This window comes from Pterocles gutturalis, unplaced genomic scaffold (assembly GCF_000699245.1).
Source record: "Pterocles gutturalis isolate BGI_N339 unplaced genomic scaffold, ASM69924v1 scaffold44401, whole genome shotgun sequence".
Lineage (NCBI taxonomy): Eukaryota > Metazoa > Chordata > Aves > Pterocliformes > Pteroclidae > Pterocles > Pterocles gutturalis.
Window position 1 is genome coordinate 13,883 of NW_010102080.1, and position 15,954 is coordinate 29,836.

The window sequence follows — 15,954 nt, forward strand, 5'->3', positions numbered from 1 at the left end:
GAACAGGCGGCGCGAGCGCGCTGCGGCCGCGGCAGCCTGACACCAACACACACACGCACAGTTCCCATCAGAAACGCTGGGAGCTGCTGTTTCTGAGAGAGCCCCAGAAGACACGCTGCTTCTCTAGACACTGCTGCTCACCCCTCCTCCCTGGGCTCAACAGAGCTTCGGGGACGACCTGCGCACCTCTTCCAGGAGCCGTTAGTGCCTCCATCACCCGCTTCCCAGCCCATCCTGCCCCACGTCGGCCCCTGCTCGGTTTCCCGCCCTCCTTACCATCTGTTCCAGGTCTTGCAAACTCTCATACAGATGCACAAGTCTCTATGACTGAGGTAGCTAAAGACAGCCATCCAGACTTCCCGCTGCATCACGTGGGCCGCCCCGTCATCCAGGGGCAGCGAGTCCGGAGGGGGGCTGATGGGAGGCGGCCGGATAACGTGCCGTTCCATCTGGATGCATTTGGGAGGAGAGAGTGAAGGCGGTGGCCGGGCGATGCCCCGAGGTGTGCTGCGCAGGCTGGGGATGAGCGGGTGCCGCAGCTCCCGGGGAGTCCCGTTCAACCCTTTGCTGAACCTATGGAGTCTCTCGCTGTTGTTCAAAGCACGCTTAGGTTCCTCGTTCTCGCTCTCGGGTTCGGATTTGATGGGTTGGTGATTCTCGTTGGCAAGGCTGTTCTCGGTTTTTTGGATCTCCTGGTTAAGCTCCTTGCTGAGCTCTTTGCTCAGTTCCTTATTGGGAAGCCGCCTTTTCCGCCTAATCTTGAACTTCTTCTTGTCCCTGGGCTCGGCACCCTCCGTGCTGGGACCCGCAGTGGGCGAGCTGGACCGCGACTGGTCACTATCCTTGGACCTGGGAGGTGCTTCTGGCAGGTCATCCTCCGGCTCCTGCTTCAGGCGCCGAAGGGGTTTGATCATGGCAGTTCGGTCATCCGGAGACTTCCACGATCGCCGCTGAAAAGGAAGAGACAAGGGCTGACTATTTGAGCAAGAACGCACTCAGCAACCCTTCCCATGCCCATGCTCCGCACAGGCAGCCCTGCCCGGGGGGGGTCAGGCCTCCTGCCAGCACCAGCCCCACCCAGCCCAGCACAAGGGTACATTCACCGGCCAGAGGTATCAAGTCCAAGGGCCATCGCACGGACGAGGAGTCCAGCGATCGGCTCTCCGGGCTCCAGGAGAGCGATAAATGCATTTATTCACCATGCATAATCCTACAGATTTAAGGGCCTTACTCATTACACAGCCGATGGTTTACACAGAGGATGAACAGCTGCTTCCCCAGCAGGCCAGAAGAAACCAGGCTCGGGCCACGCTCCCTGGGTGAAGCGCCCATGGCAGACGCTGGCTGGCACACGTTCGGGCCCAATGGCTGAAGGGTCAGTTTCTGAAAGCTCCTGAACCGCCATCACCGACTCGCACCGTGGCCGGGCTGCGGTGGCCCCTGCTGCCGGGTACTCACAGCCTCCTTCAATTACACTTTCGCTGCTCCTTTACATCCTACTGAACTCTGCTGATCTTCTCGAGCTTCCCCACCTCCGCCACACACAGAACAGGGAATGTGACGGTTCTGCCACGCTGCTCGCCTGACAAACCTCACGCTGACACCATCTCCAGCGCAAGGCGGGCTGGCAGGGGTTAGCTGGCACCTTCTCCCCGGCCCCGGTCATTGCTCCCAACAGCAAACTGCCCTGCGCTGGCTCGCGTTCATCAAATCTCTGCTTGGGGAGCACCAGACAGAAGCATAAGAGACGTACAAACCCAGACCAGGGAAGGCTTCAAGTCTAATCTCGTCACTACAAGCAAGGAAGCAGCCACCAACTGTTAAAATTAAAGAGCCCTAATCAGAAGAGATGTGGACTGGCAAGGAGAGGTGCACTGCTGCAAACACACTTGTTCTATCAGGAGGTCTGTGCTTTTGCAATAAACTAATTGGATCAGGTCCGTGGATGTGCTCCTACGCTTCAGACTGCGGCGCGCAGCAGAGAAAGCTGATCACTCTGTCTTTAAATTAACATGTTGTAAAGGAAGAGGTCACGGGGAGTTAATGATAGGTGAGAATAAAAAAATACAACATCAGACTGCTGTCAGCTTGCAGCATCCTTCACGCAGGGTACAGACGAGCGCTTGGTTTGAAGGTATCGGACTTGTGTTACCGTGCCAGATTGTCAGAGGGGATCGATACGCGTGTGCCCGGTCACCCCTGGCTCCCTGGGGTGCCAGCGGGGACTCCGGGGATGTGCTGAGGGGCTGTGTGGCAGGGGCAAGGTTGAACCACACAGGAAGAGGGAAACATCAGCACAGAAACTCAGTTTTATTCCTTGCTTCATCAAAACACAGCTGGCTGCTGTACTTCAATACAGGACGCCAGAAGAGAAAATATAAAACCAGATAGTGCAGCTAAACTATCCTGGAGCGTAAAGGTTTCCATGAGAGAGAGATTCTGTAATTTCAAGATGTGAACGGGATAATTAAAATGCCTGCAGTGACACAAGGACGTGACTGATAGAGAAACCGGCTCACCAGTCAGCTCACGTGAGGAGAAGGGATTAAAAGGGATTGAGAACACCTCTACTAAAGGGCAAAATACCTTCCTCCTGATGAGTTTGGCTTATTTTCCAAGATTTTAGCTGTTGGAAGAAAAAAAAGGCAAAAACCCCAAACCATGGCAGCTGATGAGGTGTCTGATGAAGGTCTGGTGATGCACAGCGCCTTCCTCACGCACTGCGGGGCTTTCACGGAGCAATTCCACCCATCCATAAACACGGCAGTGAGTCCAAAGGGATGGAAGAGGGAAGCGTGGCCAGAAAGCAGATATGCATAAACTGGTGTAAGTGAATTTTACTCACTTCTCTGCACCAAAGCAACCCCCATCCTACATTTACCGTACCGTAGTGTTCCCACTGTCAAGCCTCGCGGGGCAGCCTAATATGCCATACATACAAAACCAGGCACCCATTCTGAATGTAAACCTCTCAGCTGTTTATTCATGAGAGGCAGTAAACCCAGGTCCTCATTTCTACCTCTGCAAACCAGCACTTCTGCATATCCCAGTTACCATACTTCCCAATCCACAAGACAATTCCGAGTGTCCCTGCCTGGCCCAAGCGCTCCGACTGCCCCGTTCAGGGGGAAGCTGTCCACACCGCTGTTGTGAGCGGCTCCTCCTCTGCGGGACACAGAGGTGTCATTCCTGAAGGTCCTCTGATGGGTTCCGAGGGCTGTACATCCCTGAATCAAACTCAGAACAAGCTGCCATGCGCCACCAAGTGGATGAATATGAAAAGGTTCCCACTAAAAATTGATTTTCACCTTGATCCTACTCCAAGCATAATTTAAGGACTTTTTGCTTAAAGTGGGTTTTACAGTATTTTGAATAAAACAAAAGCCACAGCCCAGTGTTTTCGGCTTCTGAATGTCAACCCGAGTGTCGCTGTTCAAACCACTGCCCTGCTAGACTAGCAGTTTTCAGAAAGGAAGGTGAAACATCGCCGTTTCTTTTGTTACAATCTGGAATTTCAAGCTGAGCTATAAGCCAGAAGACATCAGCCCCAACCAGCCCACGTACATCTGCGTAAGGACATGAAAAGGGTGGTTTATCATACCCGCTTTCTCATCGTGGATTCCTGGGGTTTCTCAAATTTCCTTTTCCTCCACAGATGCACTTCGTCTGACTTTCTCCTCAGTATTGAGTCAACTTGAGTCTTTTTGGAATGTTCCTCCGATTTCCGCCTGGGAGTTTCTTCACAATCCCCTTTCCGTTTTGCAGCATCTGTCACCTCCTTGTTGTCTCTGTTCATTTTCTGCTCCTTCAGCAATGAGCCTGGGAGATTTGATGCGTATTTGAATCCTGGTCCGCGTTTTTGCTTGTACGCCAAAGAGACACAAAACACAAACAAACTTTATATCTTACGCCTTTCTCAGCTCTTAGGTAAGTTGCCTCCAACACTGGTGGGCTGATCACTTTGTAACAGACAGAATGATCAGCAAGGGGTTAGAGTAAATCAGTTTCAACCTTCATCAAGTTATTTTCCTAACTACACACTTCAAGTGTCTGTCTCAGTTTGCAAAGAAATAATGTTTCACTAATCCAACAGACACTTTGGGTCCTAAGTATTTCCCAGGTTTTGAGTGAAGTGTGGGTACATGGAACAAGAATACAAAAATTATTAAAGAGCAGAAAGCCATCAGCTTATTTCCTTCAATTCAACTGAATTAAGTACCAAATCAAAAGCTGGGATGGGGCAGAATTCTATCTACAAGGCAGAGGGAACGCTTGAGATTTTGTATCTCATTCCAGCAGCACTTATTTCCATTAAACTCACTTTTCCAGTTTTCCCTGCGTGGTTGCACTTTGGACACTCCCAGCAGTTCGGCAGCTCATCGTTAACCACACCATCCGATTCCTTCACCTGGTGAGAGAGAGGCACAGCTCAATTCACAATCCTGCTGCAAACAAGCTGTAGAAGTCTACGGGTAGATCGTTTAGGGGCATTTTGTACAGCTCATTATTTGCTCTGATTGACTGCTGCTCTCCCAATGGCTGCAGCAAAGAAATCCAGGTCAGTGCAGGCGCTGCACCATCCTGCTGGTGCTGAGCAAGCCCTCGGCCCTGCACCATCACCCTTCAGATGCCAACAGGAGAGGAAAGCACGCTGGACAAATCGGTATTTGACAAAGGGCTCAGGTCTGGGCTTTTAGGGAAGGTCAATGACAATCTCAATTAACACAGGGCATATTCTGCTCTTGCAAAAAACCTAAAAAAACCCAAAAAGCACCCCCACAGCCCAAATCAAAACCCCCAAGCCCCAGGACTGTAATTGCACCATCTCCAAACGTCCTCCCACACCATTTATTTGCAAAGCTCGGTCCTGTCGTCCCCCCGGAACGAGGCACAGTCTGATCTTTTAATAGGAAGGATTTTTCCCATACACAGGCTCTCACATACATTGATGCTGTTCGGCATTTTTAGAAGCCAAGCGCCCTGCACTGTAATCAAGTGTTCCTTAAAATACTTTTCTTTACGGATCAGAACTAGCAGTGCCCTGCCTCCAGCGCTCGAGCCCATGTGCCAATAAAAATGACGGCTGCCAAGCCAGGCAGGGAACAGGCACTTTTGTTCAGAGGCTGGACACACGAAGGCGTTTTTTTGGGTTTCTCACACCCACAGTTACCCAGCTCGCGTAAGGAAGAGGAACGCTTCCTACTTCACTGCCTCCGAGCTGTGACATTGGGCTTTTGAAAGAGAAGACGCGCGCTCAGTGTTGTTACACTACAGTAAAGCACAGTCCTGCCCCACGCAGCTGAAAAGCTGCTGGCTTCTGAATTGCCACACAGGAGCCAGCGTTGCTTTCCAAACAGGAGAGAGGTGAAAAGGCAAATCTGTGAATGAAACAGGCTGGGAAGCAGAGCGAAGGTAAAAACACCCTTCGCACGCACACACCCTCACTGATGGCACATTCGCTTTTAAGAGTTTAGTTGTATGTTCAGAAAAAAAGCCTTAAGGAGGGGAAAGAAAAAAAAAAAAGATTAATTTATGACTACTGTAGACAACAAAAACATGCTACTGTCAAGACAAATAGCTGGGCACTGGCATCAGCAGCGCAGAAGCGGGAGACTTGCTGCTGAAACAGGCACGGGCAGAGATCTGCAGATTTTTCATGTTTCTGAAACATTTCCTCCTCTCCTCCCAGCTCAGCCAGAACGCACTGGCTGGGCAGGATCAAGCCCTGGGTTTAGGGAACTGCTTCCCCAAGTCCCCGAGCCAGACAGCAGCCTTTCGAGTTCCACCATCCAGCCAGACCGATGACATGTCAGTCTCTCTCAGCAAGTCTGCTGGAGTTAATAAATGAGTAAATGAAGTGGGCAGGATTTACATACTGGTTTTATCACAACGGCGCGCCTTTGAACCTCCTTTCCCATGGTAGGTGTAAGATACTCCAGGAGCTGTTGTATACATCTCTGCCTCGGGGGAACCATTCCTGGCCTGAGCCCAAGTTGGGAACAAGTTATTTCCCGCGCTGAACATAGAACAAATGCTACCGAAGGGGAAGCACTGCAGCTCCGTCCCTTCTGTGAAGTTTGAGGAACCGAATAGATGTGAGGAACCGTACGCAAACTAATTAGACACACACCAACCTGCCACTGAACCTGTCCCAGGTCCTTCAGGCTGGGTGGGAGCCAGCGCGGAGCGTTTGTTACAAACAGCGGGTGGGTGTCTGCACCACAGCGCGAGGCGGCTCCAGAAACGTACCTGCAGCACGAGGTCAGCAATTTGGAAAGTCCGAACACGAGACTATGCTACTGGGAAGTCTTGTTAAGGAACACGGAGACCCAGGGATGCTGATCTGACATCGCTGAGAGCCACGAATTCCGGCAGTGCCAAGACTGAAACAACGCAGGCAGCGAGATGCACCTGGGCTGCAGCCATGGGCTGGAAAAAGTCTATTTCTGCTGTTCTGACAAGGCACCCAAATATTCCCCTTTTCCATCATTATCACTATATCCACCTAAGAAGAAAAAGAACAGGCTCCTACAGGGGAAACCAGCCCCTTCTCCTGAAGGGAACAGCATCAGGCACTGCACTCGCTCACGCACACTAACCAGCTGTAACAGCAATCTGACATGTACCAAGAAAATAATAATCATTGATATTGGTTCAACTCATGGCTCCGTAACCACAAAAGGCAATATTCCTCTGAACATCTCACTAACTCCCTCTGGAAACAACGCTGCGCTGGCAAAATTCTCGCCAAGATCGTTTTTATATGCAACTCTTCAGTAAAAGGAGCGTTTGCACTGGTGTTGTGTTTTCAAGGAAAGCAGCACATCAGGTACTCCACCGTGACCGTCCTCAGTCCCTGCAACACCCTGGCTGTCCCCAGCGCCGTTCCAGCACAAGCCCCTAACGCGCTCCAGTACGCAGGGGAAAGCCCCCACAAGCATGCACGGCCAGATCAAGAAGCTGGAAGAGGATGGACTTGATTCAAACCAGGAACAACCTGCCCCGGAGCACAAACTAGCCAGTGCACGTGCCAAACTGCTCCACAGACTTTGGAGATGTGTTTCAGGGGGAATAAGCCAGGAAAGGACACTCCTCCCTTCGGTGATGCAGTTTATTCCAGTCTCCCCCAAGGGTACACGTGCCAGATATCTAACTGGAGACGACCGACAGCTCCCGCGTACCGCTGCCGATGCACCACGCAGGGCAGGAAGGGTCCTGCTCTCGCTGGACAGCCAGAGCAGCTGCCCTGGGGCTGCGTCTGCATTCAAAGGCACTTCCCACAAGGACTATTTATGGGTTCCATCCTCTGGGCTTAACCAACATGTAAACATGAAAACAGTTGGTTATTTTTTTTTTTTGTCTTGCAGAAAATCATGGAACCTGGGAATAAAGAGCACGGAGGGATCCAAGGAAGAGGCTCCATTTTCGTTTTGCTGTTCCCCTGTGCATAGACTCATCTCACCTTCCAAGGCAGTTCTGAAATCCTCCCAGTGCCCTTTTGTCTCAAATAAACAGCACCAGTTCCCCCACCATTTCAGCTCAACAGAACCACAGAGAAATTAAAATACAAGACACACAAGGCACACTGGAAATCTCCCACTGCTTCATTTTCAGGAACACCCAAAGCAACATTGTTCCTAGTTAGCAAAACAGCACTCAGAGCACCCCACACGCCTAAAAGAACAAACAGCACTTGCTTGATTTCACAGATCTGACCCACATCCTGTGCAACTGGTCCCAAATGTGGTATGGGGAGAGGAAACCGTACTTGAACTGTCACTAGACAACACTCGTGTCCTCTGGACTCGGCCACGAAGTGTCACCGACACTGTAAAGTGAGAGATGGGTGAGCGCCGGGCACTTTCAGGAAGGACTGGAATAGCAACAAGCCAGAACTGAGCTACCTCTGAAAACGAGCAGCTCCTTCCCTTGCTTCTTCAGCCCCCGAAGCCCTGCTTTAAGCAGAGCCAAGCAAGCAAAGCTCCCTTCCAGAGCCCAGCTGCGGCAGGAGCTGCGAGCACCAATTTCACCGAGCAAGGAGACAGCCACGGGTCTGGTTTGCCAGCGACCTACCTTCTGCTCTAATAAATGACACACACTCAGCTCGGTGCAACACGGCATACAGCACAAGAAAAAGAAAAGGCCAGGAGAGTGTCACCCCAGGCCTGCATAGGGAACGTACCTCTCCTCCCAGAGATCCCAGAAGGGCCAAAAGCTGCTTCTGGGGCACAGTGTGTCAGAATACATTTGCTTTGGCAAATCACTTTAACCATAAACAAATCAGCAACAGGAAATGGCTGATCAGCTGAAGCACAACCAGCTCTGTAGAAAGGAGGCTTCTCAACACTCACACACAAAGACATGCCCAAAATGACACTTTTGTTACTGGCAAACATTACAGCTGCTCACAGGACTCAAGTCAGCCAAGGGTGAGCGCTCCTGCCGCGTGGAACTCGCTCAGTTTGTTCTCCAGAGCTGCAACGTTCCTACTTCAGCATTTGTTCATAACATCTTTAAAGCCAGCTGCTTGGCACATCTGCGCCTGCACAAACACAAACAGCACACTACTTCTTTGCACTTTGCGGGACACAGGAAGGAGCCACCGACACAGGGACTGTGACTAACTCATCCAGAGGTGCAGGCAGATTTCTCTGTGCTCTTTAGCTTCCCGTCACAACTGAAACTCCTCACTTCCTTAAACAAGAAGCAAAAAAGAAAGAAAGAAAAACAAAACAAAACCCACAAGACATTTGCATGCACACGCATTCTGGAGGCTCTGCTCACAGGGGATGCTGGTTACACCCGAGGATCCCCGCCTGCCAGGCAGCTCTGCGTGCGCCACGGCTGCCACCCTGCTGCTCACACCAACCCTTTGCTCACTGAAGTTTCCAAAGACTAAAATGTGAAAACTTTCCAATTTCTGTGCACTACTTTTATATGAAGGGGATAACTAATCCAGTTTTTACTTCCAACATGTATCACATCCTTCTACTCACCTTAAGGCATCCAGGGTGTATTATTTCGTTACAAATGGAGCATTCCATTAGCATGAGATTAAACTTGCTCTCCTCCTCTTCCACAGTGTCCTCCTTCCCAGCTTCTCCACACACCAGACACACAGCAGTATGAGGCAACACCGGCTGTTTACACAGACCAGAAAGAAGTCTTGATCAGGACATGGAAGACATGCGGAAACAGACGAACTCTGCACTTACAGCCTCCTCATTTCAAAGAGGAGATAAATAAGGATTCACTGTGCAAACTGCTGAAGGCTCCATCCCACAAAGGCAAGAAAAACTGGTAATAACCAGGGCTGGGTACCCAGACCAAGCATCACAGGACACGTTTCAGGGAATGAAAGTGCCCTCCCTGGAGCAGCACAGACTCATCGGGCACTCCGGGGACGGACGAAAATACTTTTTGGTGCATCCCTTGAGCCTGTGAGGTGGCACAGCCATTGGCATGCAAGGCACTTCACTAGCGTACAGCAGCAATCCAGAACATCACTGTTCACAGCCATTAAGCTTCCCAATCTGACCAGCAATTTGGCAGCTCCCTTATTTTACAAGCAGGGCAGACATGTTATGGGACCCGACCCAGGTCTCGCAGCAAGGCCACAACAGAACCAAGAACAGACCTTTTCCTGCCTGACAGCCTTTATCTAGGGCCTTGCTCCCAACCTGAGCATTGCAGAAAGCTCTGCACAGACATTTAAAAAGAGAATTTCTCCTGCAAGTGTCACAAGTGAGAAGTGCACTGATTTTTTCTGTCTTTGGCTCAGGAAGAAAGGGAACTGCAGCATCTCACATATATGTCACCCATGTCAAAGCACTGAATGCCAGCCTAATTAAAAAGCCATCTTTGTGCTAACGAGGAACAAACTTCTCGTTGGTGGCAATAAGGTATAAGCCTCATTACAAGAAAGAAAAGGAAGATCCTCATGAGAAGCTGGCTGCAATGTGAAATGGAATTGATTAGATTGCAAGTCCTTAACTATTAAGCAGCCAGAGGCAGAGGGGTGGCTTTTCACAGCAAGGATCTCTCGTAGATGGAGTGAATAAAAACCCAAAGTGGATACTTGCACACCAAACCAAATCTAGGCAGCAACAGTGCGTCTTTGGGCAGGTGTCAGATCAGGAAAAACCTTGCTAGAGTGAGCCATCACAGAGCACTCTGCTGCCCCACGTACATTAGCTACAGCAACACCTCCCTGCTTTCTCATGCCAGCACTTACCCACGCTCCATTTTAAATGCATTTTGCTAATGCTATTTAACTCCCACCCTTCCTCCAAGTACAAAATAGGAATCCCCAGGATCCCATTCTACCAGCACGTAAACCAGAGTAGAACTAAGTTGTCCAGAGCCGTAAGAGCTCTGTCCACTTGTTTTGTCTGATCTCCCACACAAGTAGTATTTATATCCACACCCAAGAACAAACATCCCAGGAACAGTACAGTTTTTCTTGCTGGGAGCAGGGGTATCTAGGGAATCTCCCTTGTGTCCCGACTAGCCCTGTCCCACTGATGGGCTGGAACAGCAGCCATGCTGTCACAACTCGTCCTCCCAACACAGAGCCCCCACGCTCCCTTCAGACCATCCAACGCAGCATAAAGCGTCCCAGGCACTCCTGCTTCCCTTCCTGATTGAACTGCTGATGCAGAGGAGTTTCCTGTTCTCCGAATGGCAGTGCAGGCTCTCTTTAGGCTTCTGAGTTTAATGAAAGTCTGCGTGCAGTTAATATTGTCAATGTTATTAAACAGAGGAAAGCACAATCCCAGAACTGTAGGGATCATTACTTCCACAGAGCCTTGCTTCAGTGTTTTGGGGTTTTTTTTTGGCTGGAAGCCATTGCATAGGTACTACTGCAATTGTTGAGAGAACATAATGAACAAGAGTAAAGACAACAGGATTGCTTATAGAAACATAAAGGACCATTAGAAGTTACAACAGTTCAACTGATTAATTTTCTGTGCTTTTGCCGCTCTAAGAAAGTTTGTAATATTCCCCTTGGTATTTACACCAACGGGAACCTACGATGGGCAGAGATGTCTCCTTCAGTGCATGCAAGGAATCGGAGTACCCTGGCTACCAAGCCCTCTACTCTAACCACAGCTCCTGGAAATAAAACTGCACGATGCCAAGAAGGAAAATACTTCGTCATTAGAATAAAGGGGATGAGAGGATGACTACACTCAGCCAAAAGAGAACCCCGTTCCTCTCCAAAAGGCTCAGCCTGTGTATCAACAGCGAAACAGCTTACTATGAAAGTTTCCTTCATCAGTCAGGACAAGAAAGAGCACTGCAGCCCTAATTTAATCCCTCCACTAAAAGGCAGCACGATTTCACTATTTCTTCCCCTTGGAGAATAATAAATTCTTCATCCATGCTGTTCAATTCATGCCACACTCCAGGAAATCAAGTGTTCAAAGAAAAGACACTTGAGCTGCAAAAGCACTCTGCGGAAAGGTAGATATTCTGTGTACTTTACTGAAAGATCCAGCAGAGCTGAATCCAATCTTCTATGTCAAGAACAGTGCAGAGCTTAGAACAGGACATGGAGTGAGTTACCAGGAGCAACTACTGGAAACCTTCAGTGCTTATCAGTTTTTTAGCAGTGTCAGACCAAGTCATTTAATGCCTCCACTTCATTTTCTGCATCAGAATTAAAAAAACAAAACCAAACCCTAAGTGAAAGGAACTGCAACAAGAGTCAGAGAGAAATCAGTATAGATGGGATGATATTTCAGTTATGAATAAACAACATTCCTTTCCTTAAAAAAAAAAAGAAAACCAAACCTCTTAACAACAGCATAAACAAGACCTTCCAAAGAATTAAGAGAAAAGCTGAAGCTAATTTTTACCCTGGAATGGGGGCACCGTGAACACGAGACCTGAGAAGAAGCTCCACGACAGTCAGTATGGAAGCAACAGATTCAAAAGGTGCTTCGACAACTTAATGGAAAATTAACCTGTCAGTATTTGTTAAATACAAAGCTATAACTTCTAACTCAAGAAGCTTCTAAGCCATGTATCACATGAACCCAGGAAACTGCCTGACTGCCTGCTTGCCCTGTGCTGATGCTCATCCCCCGACAGCCATTTCCAGTCCCTGGGGAGGACAAGACCCTGGCCTGATGGCTCCTCGGCTCATCTGGATCAGATCCCTCCTGTACGCTTGGGTAATAGAACAAGTGGAAATTAAGGTCTCAAGTAGCCTGGGGCTGGCATCATCAACACCAAAATCTTGGAGGACACCAAAGATTTCTCCATGTCTTTAGTTGGTTAAGTAGCTAAGACGGTAAAGGTAGCTGCAAGGCAGCTCGTCTCAGGAAATTCAGAGATCCAAACCAAACGGGCCTCTTTTCCCTTTGAGTCAGAATTTCCCACTCTTCCCCTTCTCCCCCCAAATTCCAGATTTCAGTGTGATTTCAGTGCCAGGTTCTGGTGTGCTGATCATCTCCACATCTACCTTGTGTATTACTGAGAATGAAACCTGTGCTACTAAGTTTTAGGAGCATTCTGGGTTAAGATTTGGCAGCCATTGGGAACGAAAAGTGATGGGAAGAAAGAGACCTGAACTGAGAGGGCAGGGATTACACTGCAGGGATTTGCCTGACACGCCCTAGAGACTACCCAAAGCAGAGTTCTCAGTTCCACACCTTGTCACCACCGGGAGACACAGATACAGGAAGGAAATCCCCAAACAAGGTGTAGCAAGAGGTACACTTACTGCGATACACTGCCTCATAATGCAGGACTGCTTCATCCTGCCAGGTCCCCCAAATTTCTTCATGTCTTTGCAGAAGTGACACTCGCCGCACTCTGTCCGCAGACACGCCTCGCACTTGCGGCATCGCGTCCTCCTCCGACGTGCTCCGGCAGTTGTCCGGTTAGCTGCGAGCTTTACCGCAGAAGCAGTGCCCAGTTTCCCTTTGGGCCGTCCGACTGCCCTGTTCTGAAACAGCCAGACACACAAGGTTAATCGCACATCCCACTTACCATCTGAACTACAGAACTTCCTGGGACAGGAGCTGTATCCATCTTAGATGTAAACCCAACAGATGTATCAGGATTATACACAGATGGGCAATACTCAGCAGATGCATGTGATCACTCTTAAAGCCAAAGGAGTTCCATTACCTTTTCAAGAAAAGATGCATTGTAAAAAAGACAAAGAAACCAGGGCATAAATGAGAGATCCCAAACGTAAACGAGAGATCCCAAACCTCCAGCAAGCCCATTTCGGCAGGAGGAGGGCAGGGAGAAGCAATTTACGCACAGCTCGATACAGGGCCAATTCCCAAGTGACGTGCTTGGCTTAGGTCAAGACACGATCTGGGCCAGTGCTGAGCTCTGGGTTAGGGAGCTCTTAGGATTGTGCTCGGGTTAAGCCAGAAGGTTTCCTTTCCTCCGCTGAAGTCGAAGAATCCAAGGAGGCGGCAAAAGTAATTCTGAGGTTAGGTACAGGAAACGCTCGGCAGCAATGGCTCAAGCCACAGCGATCTCCCTAAAACAACAGGAGAGTATGAACTACTGCCAAGTGGAGAAAGTAGGAAATCAAACACAAACACTACAAACCCCTCCAGAGTAACTCCCCTCATATCCAACACTAGCAAGTGCTCGAAAATAGCACACTAAGTGATGCTGTGCAAAGGCTAAAAAGGGCATCCCAGGTCTAGGTTTCAATGACCTTTAAGAGAGAAGCTGAAGGAGCATGAGAAGATTTTAAATGATTAGGTTAACTGCAACATATTCACTCTGGATATCTAAATTTCATGTTCTCATCAGAAAGTCCCTGTTAAACACAAGAACTTGCAGCTCAAGCCAAATATCACTAAATACCATGTAATTGTATGGGGCTAATTACACAAGAATTGGCTTGGCTCATTCTTGCCACTGACAGCTTTCTCCACAGAGATGATAATAATAGGACTGCAAAGTTCATCTAGTTCAGTATTTATACAATTTTTCCACTTTCTGCACATCTCAGCACATGACCAACAGACCAGGCAGTTTCACTTTCTGTTCCCGCTGGATTCTGGGCCATCACCAGGGCAGGGGCAGGCTGGCTAGACAAAGCCAGGCAGAGTTTCCACTGCAGGTTTCAAAAAAAGGGTATGGAAACATTCTACTTGGTACTACGAAAGCTTCCCTAAGTGTCCTGCTATACAACCCTGAAGAAAAGTCACATTGACAAGTATTTGATCCTCCTCCCAGCTGACTGAGCAAAGCTCCAGTGACGTTCGGAAGGTGCAGAAGGTGCTGATATTTTAACAGTCTCCGTCCCAGGAACCTCAGTGCTGGGACAGCAGAGAAGCAAGAAGCCAGACCTTACCTTTCTCTCCCACAGAGCTACTATCGTAACCGAGGCGGGAGAAAACATTGCCTACTTGATGAGGCTACACAGATTTTAGCAAGTTTTTAATTCTGCTGCTCCAGAACAGTTTTCGTTCTGCTGGCAGGTTGAATCGCACTGTGCTCAGTGAGCACAGACAAGTGCAGCTTTCTTCCCATCAGCAATGGCACCAGACGCCTGGATTTCAGATCAATTTCAGACACTCTAAAGAATAAATATTTACCTTTTAGACCAAGTTTTCAGCCTCTCAAGGATAAAGTCAGCTCTGCCAGGACTGGCTTAGAGGCAACCTAGATAAGAGATAATTTCCTTCCTCAGCATGAATCACTCCTCCTCCGTTCGCTCTATCAGAGTCCTTCCACTAGCAAGGGGGGCGAGAGGCTCAAACCAAAGGCTAGACATCAGCGGGAACAAGTTAAACCAAACAACTGGTACCACCACCTGGGCAGTTTCCCTCTGACAACAGCCCATGGAAGATTTTGCGAGAGCATCTGACTCCTTCACACCAGGACTGAATACGATTAAGTTTTTTAAGAAGGCAAACAACCATTACGACACCATCAGAACAGGCGTTTTCAAATGCGATCTCTTTCAAGGAAAAATCAAACTCTGTGCTTTTCCAGCTGAAAGACAACTCCTGATTCTGCCACAGTAACGTGAGCCAAGTCCTAATTCTGAGGACAGCGTCTAAGTGCCAGGACATTGCAAAGACACAAGCAGTAAAACAGCATCGCTTGAACACAGGATTTCAGAATCCTTAAAAAAAAAAATAAAAAAATAAAAAGAAAAGAAAAGGGCAGGAAGGTGAAGGTACAAGAACAAGTCTGAAGCCAGACCACACCACCCAACTCAGATTTCCTTACAATTCACCACCACAGAGGTGCAGCCCCCCTGTACCTGACATTTCTTACCTATCCAACCCTCCCCACTGCTCGTTAGGAAATCCAAGCAATTGTACTAGCTGGGTTTGTACTAACTTACCCACCGACCAACCCTCAATCCAAGCCACATTTTCACTCCAGGATGTCGCAGCCAGCAAAGGCTAGAGAGGCCTTACAGGAATTCCCACTAGTATCTAGTTTCAAGGGGCTCCAAAGTGGTCGCTTAAAAACCTCCACAGAAGAAAATCTGGCCTGTGGGTTGCTATCCCAGGAAGGGGCTGGGATTCGAGGGGGTAGAAGGAGCCTCCAACATGACCTGGGGTTTATTTAGCACGTGGCAGCCAGCCAGATAAATTCCAGGTCGATGTTGGTGACGAGATGCTGCGGGATTTCCAGCTCAGGCTGCAGTTTCACTAAGTACCAGCCCTGGTAGCAAAACCAGGTAAAGATTTCCTTCCCAGTGCCTGCTCCCATCTCTGTACAGCCGTTCGCTGCTCTCCCAGCACAACTCTGTGCAGCTGCCCCGTGAATAACGGGCAAACGGCGGGGGATGGCAGGATTCTGCATCCTGGGTCTACCATGGTGGCCAGCAAACAGCAACTCCACGGCCTCAAGCTCAGGACTGGCGGCACGCTAAGCCCTGTGCTAGGTTCAGGACTGATGCAGTCTCCCACCTGTGTGGCAGATCCTGTTATCTGCTTTCCCAAGGAGATGAGC

The 15,954-nt window shown here is 49.2% G+C and overlaps 1 protein-coding gene across 1 annotated transcript in view; it reads right to left on the bottom strand.

The window, feature by feature from the left end:
• KDM2B (lysine (K)-specific demethylase 2B) overlaps window positions 1-12,952 on the bottom strand; it is a 17,189-nt gene extending 4,237 nt beyond the window's left edge. The window contains exons 1-5 of the mRNA XM_010085212.1: window positions 12,731-12,952; window positions 8,997-9,140; window positions 4,322-4,408; window positions 3,602-3,862; window positions 277-950 (exon numbers count right to left, since the gene is read on the bottom strand). Of these exons, the coding sequence (XP_010083514.1) occupies window positions 277-950; window positions 3,602-3,862; window positions 4,322-4,408; window positions 8,997-9,140; window positions 12,731-12,793 (1,229 nt within the window). The 5' untranslated portion in view covers window positions 12,794-12,952. The remainder of the gene's footprint in view (window positions 1-276; window positions 951-3,601; window positions 3,863-4,321; window positions 4,409-8,996; window positions 9,141-12,730) is intronic.
• Window positions 12,953-15,954: the final 3,002 nt, after the last annotated feature.